General features: G+C 32.9%; 1 protein-coding gene across 1 annotated transcript; it reads right to left on the reverse strand.

Annotated features, from left to right (window-relative positions):
- Positions 1–7,809: 7,809 nt before the first annotated feature.
- On the reverse strand, positions 7,810–9,838 carry LOC115992408 (U-box domain-containing protein 35-like). The gene is made up of 4 exons (XM_031116599.1): positions 9,367–9,838; positions 8,527–8,645; positions 8,312–8,427; positions 7,810–8,196 (listed from the first exon to the last, which is right to left on the reverse strand). The coding sequence occupies exons 1-4, from the start codon at positions 9,752–9,754 to the stop codon at positions 7,932–7,934; spliced, it is 888 nt and encodes a 295-aa protein (XP_030972459.1). The 5' UTR covers positions 9,755–9,838; the 3' UTR covers positions 7,810–7,931.

Genomic DNA, 9,838 nt, shown 5'->3' on the forward strand with positions numbered 1-9,838 from the left:
ATTTTGGTCATCATCTTAGGCTAAGGGGGTGTTTTTAGTAATTTTTAGGTTTTGGTGGTTTTTTGGTCTTTTTTTAGGTTTCAATGGTATTTTGGTCTTTTTTTTTAGGCTTCAAATTTATATTAGTTCTTTTTCATGTTTTGGGAGTATTTCAGCCATTTTTTGGTTGGTAGGGGTGTTTCAGTCATTTTTTTAGTTTATCGGGTAAGTTGGTCTTTTTTTAGTCTTAGGGGTATTTTAGTCATTTTCAAGGATTATTTAATTATATTTTATTAATTTCGGTCTTTTTTTAGGTTTCAAGGGTATTTTGGTCTTTTTAATGCTTCAAGGGTATTTTGGTCATTTTTCATGTTGCAAGGGGTATTTTAGTCATTTTTTGGGTGGTAGGGGTGTTTTAGTCATTTTCTAAGTTTATGGGGTATCTTGCCCCTTTTTTTAGTCTTAGGGTTATTTCAGTCATTTTAATGATTATTAAATTATATTTGATTAATTTTGGTCCTCAAGTTTCATCTTCTATTTTTATTAATTATTAAATTATATTTTATTACTTTTAGTGTAGGAAAAAAAATCTCTAAAGGCCTGTTATGGCGGTTTTTACACCTATTATGGTGGTTTTAAAACCGCTACTATAGGTTTGAAGTAAAAAACCTTGAAAATTTTGAAAATTCCATGACTTATTGTGGCAGTTTAATGTCGATGTAATAAGTGAAAAATTCGCCATAATAGGTTTAAAACTTATTACAGCAGTTTCTACCGCTGCAATAAGTTCCATTTTCATCACAATAAGTACCTCGTACCACTTCAAAATTTTCAAACTTCTCACGTATTTTTTTCAGCTTCCCACCACTTTGGCCTCTCATTTTTGGTCTCCTACTTCTTTACTTCAGATGTTTTCCTCTCACCCACATTTTCTCCCCCTCTCCCTCTCCCTCTCCCTCTCTCTCTCTCTCTCTCTCTCTCTCTCTCTCATGGATCTTCTCTAACCCACTTCCCCTCCTCCTCTCTTCTTCTTTACTCAAAATCCACCATTTCTTTTCCAAAATTTCAAACAAAAAAAATACTACCCAAAACCACAAACCCTACCCAAAGTAAGGTAAGTCTCTCTAGCTCTTATTTCTATTTTGTAGCCATTTTTGTATATATATTTATTGTTAAATTTCTAGTTTTTTAGTTTTAATTTTGGTTTGTATAAGAGCTAAGAGGGTAATAAACATTAAATCAACAAACTTAATGATATGTGATTGTGATGGAGTCAACAATTTTTTTTTTTCCATTGTGCCATATGTCATCAATTTCTTATACTCAATTTATAATTGGATGGTGCATTGATGATGCCTTCGTTCATCAATTTTGTTTTCTATAGCAAGAGAATGAAGGTGCTAACACGTGCAATTGGATTAGCCTTTTATAATTCCAGAGCAAAGGAAACTTCTTAATCTGTTATATTAGAGATAGTATGCCATTTAAAAAAAAAAAAAAAAAAAAAATCTGAATAGTATAGTTGGATTACTCAATTCATAGTTCGACATTATTTTTGGCCCAAGTGGCATTGGTTCCAACATGATTGGTGTTTAATTTCATTATCTGATTTCATGGTTTTGGGTCTTTTATGGCATTCTCAATGATTCTATAGATATACTTTTGATAAGCAACTTGTAATGAGATTTATAATTCATCTGAACTCTGAAGTTGTACATGTCATTTTTTTACCTTGTAAAAATTATTGCACTTATGTTTATAAATGTATATACTTACTTTAATAGTGCGGCTTGAGTAGGAAAAACAGATACTGCTTGTGAAGTTTGGATGGTTATATTCTGTTTGAGGTGAAAATTGAACATTGTTATGGGGTGGCATCACACCAACTAGTTTAGTTACATGTCAACCTGGTCAAGTTCGTAACTGAAAACTGGATTGGTTGCTCAACTAATAGATCTTTTATGAATAAAGATGTTTGAATGTATAGTTTATTTATATATTATCTATTTATTGTTGCCACCCCCTTTACTTATATGAAAAAAAAGTTTAGTGAAGCTTAATCTTTTCTCTTTCAGATTCCATATATTGAGAGATCTTATACCCAATAGTGATCAAAAGAGAGATACGACATCATTCCTATTAGAGGTACCTTATTAGTGAATAATCTATAACAAATTTGCTAAACTTTTAGTTGTTATTTTATTAGTGGACACTATAACAAATTTGTTAAAATTAGCTCTCTTTTTTTGTGCTTAATTTGACCGATGGTCAGTGTGCCATTTCAGATTACTCATGTTCAATATTTACAAGAAATGGTACAGAAGTATGAGGGTTCTTACCAGGGATGGAGTTCTGAGCCCACAAAGTTGATGACCTGCATCCTTGTTTCTAAGTGAATTCTCATGTGTAAATATTGAATATAAGTTTTCTACTTTTTAATTTGGAATTGACCTATGCATTTTACAAGTTTAAAGAAGCCTTCTGTAGTGGGGAGGTCATTGAGGATATGACTTAGTATTTAGCATTAACTATTATACTAGGCTGGTATTAGTATAATAGTATAGATTATAGAAGGGTAAAAGAACTCTAGGTTTTTTTTTTTTCAAATTGTTGTCAACTGAGAAGAATTAATGTAAAAGGCTCTGCAACTATTCTGATTTATTTTGACACTTTTTAGTCATTTTGTTGTTTTTCTTCATCAATAAGCAAAAAAGGGTTTTGTAGGTGATGCAGGTTGGTATACATTTTGTCAGTGACACCCAATCTTATGGTAATTAAGTTGCAAATACATCAGTTGGTATGGATTCAATCCAAGGTAAAACTACTAGTTTTAAAAACTTGAGGTAAGTCAAATTCTTTTAATTGGTTAGTATGTATTTCTGGCTGTGAACATCCTGGTTGGTTTTATTTTGATATTTATACTAGCATTACTAAGTAGCTCATGAACTACTACTTCCTCTCTATCCTCATTCCTTTTCAACTTTCTCATCTTTTACAATCTTTGTTTGCAGATTTTGTTCTCAAATATAAATATTGGTTTGAGTATGGAAAAAAAAAATGTAGTTGTGATTTTATTTGCAATAAAACCAGGTTTGTAGTTTTTTTTTTTATTTTTTTTTTATTTTTATTTGCATTATATATCCACGTTTAAGGAATGATAGAGGATTAGTCTTGCTACAGTTTCTATTGTGTGAGTGCAACTCATTTTATGTGGAAGTCTACGTACTGTGAACTTCCAAAGTCAATTTACTCTTTATTTTGGAACTCAACGCAGGGAAAAAATGATATGATTTCTATGGTAGGTTTAAAGTGGGTTTATTCTATACAGTTTTTGTTTCAACCAAAGTTAAATTCTGATTTCGTTGTTGTTTGTTTGCCCCTTGAAGCTTGGATGGGGGGAAAATCTAAATTGGTATTAATTTATTGAATAAAAAAGATTAAACCAATTATACGTTATATTGTTCATGGCTGATGTGGGCTCTATAATTTGGTCAACACTTCCTACCCTAATATACTAAGAATGAAAAAACCACATAAAAAAAAAAAAAAAAAATATGATGATGATTATTATTACTCACTACAAACTTTTGTTGTTGGGGAAGTAAATTGATGCATCCTATTCATACCTTTCTTTACTTTATCTTTATGCACTAGTTATCTCAATAGTTTATAATTTAGACTTAGCTTTTGCAGGATTAGCAGCTTGCTGTAAGTTTGGGTTCTTCTTTCTGTGAGGTGGGCAGTGAGTTGCTAAAGGGTGAGTAAAATCTGCTTCATAATATCCTACTATATAATTATATGTCAAAATTACTGTTGTGGTGGGTTGTTGATTTGGAGTAAGCGGATGGCTAGCATGGTGATATAAGGTGGTCTATTTTTCATTATTGGGAGTGTTGATTGTTATTTTTTTTAAATGTGTTCTTAGTTGGCAATAGATTGAATTTGTATTTTGTGCTTGTTTTATGTCTTTCATGGAAAATATGATTTGTAAAAGTGGCCAAAAGGCCATTTGGCAATAATTGAGAAGCGGGAGATACATACTTGTGATTCCAAAAGCTATAACGGTGGACCTCCTTGTAAGAATTAAAATTTATATATTAGTAACATGTCAAAAAATAATCAAACTTAAATTATTTTGCGTTTTAAAGTAGAAGTAAATGTGTTTCAACACCGTCGCTCTATTTTTTTGAATGTAATGACATCGTTGTTGGAAAAAAAATAATGGAAAGCCAATAGACATGACAAATAATAAGTGATTTTTTTTTCTTTTTTTTTTGGTTGTGCTGGAAAAATAAGTAAATAATAAGATGTGCATAACTTTTCATTTTAGGGTTAATAATATGGTGCTAGACCCCCAAAAACATTATTTGTGGTTCAATTTGTCAAATCTTATAATTGCATGCTTATGCAAACAAGTTGCTGATCCTTGCATTCGGCAGTCCTATATTTGTTGATTTCCTCAAGCGTAGATCACCATTCTATCACCAAAATGGCATTAGGGTTTTCCAGGCAAACATGCACCATTTTTGGCATTAGAAAGTCTAATATATTGGATACGAAAGCTAAACTTTTTGACACTTTTGTGGTGGACTTTTCACATTTCTATTAACATAGAATTGTCAAAATTTGTTAATAAAATGAGTCACAAACACGCACATCAAAAGCCTGTAAATGTGATGTATGATAAATTATTAATGAGAGAAACCTTATATCTCACTTTACTCTTGATAGTGTTGTCAAAGATTGTTATATATGTTTTTTGCCTTTACTTTGCATCTTTCCAATACAAGAAACCTTAAATTGGATTCTTAACACAATGCAATCTAGTAGTCACACTTTTTGGGACTTTTGACTAATGTCATATATAACGCAATATTAAATGTTTTTCTATACTGATTATGCTCTTCAAGTTTCAAAATGATAGGAGATAAAACCATCTCATTAGTAAACTATTCAAAACTATAGTTTTTTCTTTTCTTTTCTTTTAATGTTGTTTTGAATTTATTAAATGCATGGATTCATGAGTTTTATATTATAAATGGATACAAAATTTAACATTTACAATAATTATAAATAGATGTGATTTAATGGTGGTACTGACAAAGTACTAATACGTTGATGTGAACTAATCCATTGTGCATTTATTATATTGTAGGATGGTGATGATGATTTGGCAGTGGATGTCCATTCTCCTAGTGATAACCGTGTATCATCCAATGACAGACATTAGACGACGATGACGTAGACAGTGGGCCTTATTTTGGAGTAACTACTTGGACATTTTGATATTTATAATAAAGTTTCAAACTTTGATCTATATATGTTATAGTTGGAAACTTTATTATAAAATTCTAGACACTTGGGATGTATTATTTTGAGTATAATAATCTAGATATTTGGGATGTAATTATTAATATGGTGTAATTAAATATATTTGGTTTGCTAGTTTAAAGTGGTATTGTATTTGCTATTGGAAAATATGAATTGTAGGTTCTATAAAGTATAGATTATAGGCGCTATGAATTGTAGGTTTATTACAGGTGCTATAATTATAAAAAAAAAAAAAAAAAAACCTATTGCAGTGCTTTACAAACCGCTGGAATAGGGTATGACAAAGGCAATACCTATTTCAGCGTTTTTAAAAGTGCTGGTATAGGTTTTGTTATTTTATCCATTGATGACTATACCAGCACTTTTAAAAGCACTGGTATAGGTTGTATTCATATTTCTGTAAATACCCTATAAGGGCGGTTATAAAACTGCTGGTATAGATAGACCTATATCGGCGTTTTTAATAACGCAATAATGTCACGTGTCATACCCAAGGTCGAGGAGGCCAATACAATTCTGAGGAGTCCATACACTCGGATGGTGAAGCCAGAGAGGCGAGCCATGGCCATGTCAATGGCACATTACCAGAGGAGACCACACTATAGAGAAAGAACTTCAGAGAGGGGGTTAGCCTTAACGTGATTGGAGGGATGGTAGCTGCTATCACATTTAATGCATCTCACCAAACTCCCTGGTCGCATTTATGTGGAGAAGACCCCTGAACAGTGTTGTCTTGGTTGCCATAACTCATAGAAGACTTGGGAGGGCGTCTGATGGGACAAGCACTTGAGTAGTGGCTTGCATAATCAACAAATGGAGGGCTAAGATTAGCCAAAAGAGGCTATATAATGTGAAAGATCCTCCAGGGATAAGGGAAGGTTCATCTAAGAATTGAAAAGAAAGCATTGTAGCATTAAGAACTGAAATCGTATTCAAGTTGGAAAAGAATATAATCAAGAACTACCCTCCTCGAACTTTGGCCGAGGAAGAATTTCTTTACAAAAAGTTTGCTTGTCTTTGTCTTCTTATCATCTTTTCCATTATGTGTGTTGTCCTAGTGAAGCTTAATTTTTAGCTTACTCTCTACAAATTCATTGCATTGGACTCTTTAAACATGAATCCTTTTACCTTTTGGGCTTAGGATCTAGAACTTGCCTTATAATAATAATAGTGGATTCATGTAAAAATGACAAGCAATCAATCATAGTTTGCCACATAAGATGTGAAAAAAATTGTAAATTGTTGTGATCGTTCTATAAACAAATAGGTCAATAGTAACACAAATGTGATACAAATAGGGTGTTTAAGCCAGGTAGCCCGTTTAGAGTAGTTCAAATAAAACCTTAATCTACATTGAGGATTTTGTGCGCGAACGCGTGTTAAGTGATTAAGAGAGAGATGAGTAAATGAAGTTCTTAACATCTTATATATTATCACTAACTAGAACATGTACAAAAGTTTGGGGTAATTTGAATAAGAGAAAAATAGATGAAGCATTGAGGTTTTTCTTACACCTTATTATAGCTAGTAATGTTGTATATATGTACATATCAGCATATATTTGTAGGTTGTAATAATATGTTAGTGATTTGACTTAATAGTAGAACGAAGAATGAGAAAAAAAAAAAAAAAAAATCGGTATTTTTTGCACTGAAATCGTGCGTTTGTGCAAAATTGTGTGTAATTAACACGTCCTTTTTACGAATTGGTGTTAACCATTATCACCAATCATTGTCATATGTTGCTATTGAAATTTTTTATTTTTTATTTTATTTTTTTATGATCCTACTGAAATTTATTTTGCCATTCCTGCTTGGTCACATTTTATGTTCATATTTTTACATACCAATTATTCAAGTTTCTATCTTGATTTTTTGAGTTTGAGGTGAGTGTAGATCAAATAAAGCAATCATACTCGTAGTGTAAATGTTAAAACCCCTTAGTTACCATGCATACACTACATTGAGCTCCTTGTAAATATAGTTCCATATGATAAAATGTAACTGTTTAAGTGGTTTTTGTTGTGGGGGTTGGGGGGTTTGTCAAATTGAGAGGTCGTTTGGTTAGAGATTTCTGGTATAATTGTTCAGTTTTCAATGTTGTGGAAATACATGTTTAAGTGTTATAGAAATATGTGTTAAAAATATTATTGTTGTTTAAACACTGAAAACTGTTATTTAAACATTGGTACCGAACAGCCCTTAAACTTCGTTAATTCTATAGCTTTTGGTCCATGGTGTTTGGACTTTGGAGTACTTACATGTGTTGGATACATTCATACATACATGGGTACACTCATTTTAAATCCAAGAAAGTGGCTTAAAAAGTCACAGGGTTGTTCCACAAGTTGCTAGTCTAAATTCGATCGTAATCTACAATGAAGAACCATACCAAAAACAAAAACAAAAAAAGAAGAAAAGAAACAAGGAAAGTAAATCAAAGCCAGAGGTGGAATTAAATCAATTAATGGGCAATTGGGAATTCCCTGTGAAAAGAGGATTTCAAAATCAAATGGAGTGTGGTGAGTATAACTTAACTTTCAACCATCAGACATTCATTCTGATTCTATACAACTCTGTTCCAGTTCTGTAAGTGTTTCGTTACAAATATTGGGAAACCAGTTACTCCTTGGGTCTAAAGCACAACAACCATTTAAAGGAATCAGTGCGTTGAAATTTTTTTGAAATGCTGCGTTGAACTGGAGACTTTTGTGTAGGCTTGGGATTGATCTCATCATTGCCTCGCGCACGCGGTGATGGTGTTGGTGATTCACTCATTAGGTCAATCACTTCCTTTCCTTCACAAATGATCTTTACTTCACAACTTACTGGTGCACTCTTAAGCACTTGATCAGCTATCCCATTCCCTTTTCTAAACTTCAATCTCCTATACATTGGAAAAATATATGCGAGAATTTATTTGAAGATGAGAAAAGGGTTGCTTAGAAAAATTGGAATTGATTTCTTAATTGCTCTTGCCTTTAACACACTTATGATTATACCTTAGGCTGGATTTAGTGGTTCCTAACACCAGCTTTCTTATGTTGACAATAGGAATGAGGTCCAGGATTGCCTTTGAAACCATCTCACTCTCAATAAGAATGGTATCTACCTTAACCTGTTTGATCATTAGTTTTTTTTTTCGGTTCAAATTAAAAAGATTAACCCGGAAACATAAACATGTTCCTTTAAAATGATACATTGGAGGTTTATGTACCTTGGAAGAGGAGCATGCATTTAGAAATTTTTGGAGTAGTTCTCTCCTCTTGTTTCTTTCTTGGTCCATGTAACTCTGCACCTGCTCTGGACTCACTTGGTTCTTTGGAATCTTTCCTACTATAATCACAAAGATACATCTGTCATTTAATTTAATCACATTGGCAACATTTTTTTTTATTACTAACACAGAGACAATGAGAATGTAATCCAATTATTAGATTCAAATCGATCATGGATAAAATCCAATGAACTCCATTATTTAAACTCAGGCTTCTGAATTCTAATGATCTATATTCTCTAAACCATGGCTTAATTATGATGATTATCTCCATTCGCAAAGAAATAATTTCATGATTTTATCAAGTACTATATCATTGAAAATCCTAAATAATATGTCACTCCATACATTATTAGATTCATTAAATAAATAAAAATCTGTCCCTCTTGAATGATCAAACTTGGCTCCTCAAGCCTCATGCTTGAGAGTTGAGACAATCCACTATCCATCTACAACTAATTACATCGAACCTTTCGATGTTGATTCTCATAGAAAAATTAAAGCTAAGCACAAATCTAGGCCCTTAAAAGAATGAATTACAATTTAAAACCAGGCATATGTGATCACTGATTAGACACAAATCTCAATCCCTTTTCCCGTGAATCATGCATGGTACTAGTATTTTGTCAATTCTTTTTGTCTTTGTTTGGAAAAAAGAAGAAGCCATTTGGTGGTGGTGGGTGGGTAAAGACCCAAGCTTTTAGTGGCCCAGATTCCAATGCACCAAATATTTGACCATGACTCACCAACCGAAGAGAAAAAGAGGGGGAGAGAGCTTACATGGACTGGGTATGTACAGTATCTCAGGGAAGACATGAACGAGATAGACCATGGTGGAGGGAGAGGTAACAGCGTGCTTTAACGTCCAAACTAGAGCTTCCATGCTTGACTCGCTCTTCCCCACACCCACATACACGCTATCTTCCAAGCTCTGAAGATCCAACGAATACAAACTACCTGCCTCAAACGACTCTTCTTTGATCGTTTCCATGCGTACCAGTCCATGATCGTTGACCTCAATGATCTCGCTTGTACTACTACTCTCTTCCTCAATCTCGCTCACGCTGCTATATGCGTTAAACTGGTTCCTATACCCAACAGTTGTAGATGCGCTGGCTTCATCATGGGATTGGATATGTCCTATCTCTGATGACAATGACACAGACATCTTAATCTGGCTTCAAAGAATGATCAACATGACACTGTTTTTGAAGCTATAACATATCTTCTTGTTGGACTCTTTCTCTCAGAA

The sequence above is a fragment of the Quercus lobata genome, chromosome 5 (genome assembly GCF_001633185.2).
Source record: "Quercus lobata isolate SW786 chromosome 5, ValleyOak3.0 Primary Assembly, whole genome shotgun sequence".
Taxonomy (NCBI): domain Eukaryota; kingdom Viridiplantae; phylum Streptophyta; class Magnoliopsida; order Fagales; family Fagaceae; genus Quercus; species Quercus lobata.

Bases quoted from the DNA above. Each gene is read 5' to 3' on its own strand.
- LOC115992408 (XM_031116599.1), bottom strand. From the start codon at position 9,754: ATGTCTGTGTCATTGTCATCAGAGATAGGACATATCCAATCCCATGAT. The intron at 8,646-9,366 runs GTAAGCTCTCTC...TTGTGATTATAG, and splicing joins ACTGTACATACCCAGTCCAT to TAGGAAAGATTCCAAAGAAC. The intron at 8,428-8,526 runs GTACATAAACCT...ATGATCAAACAG, and splicing joins ATGCATGCTCCTCTTCCAAG to GTTAAGGTAGATACCATTCT.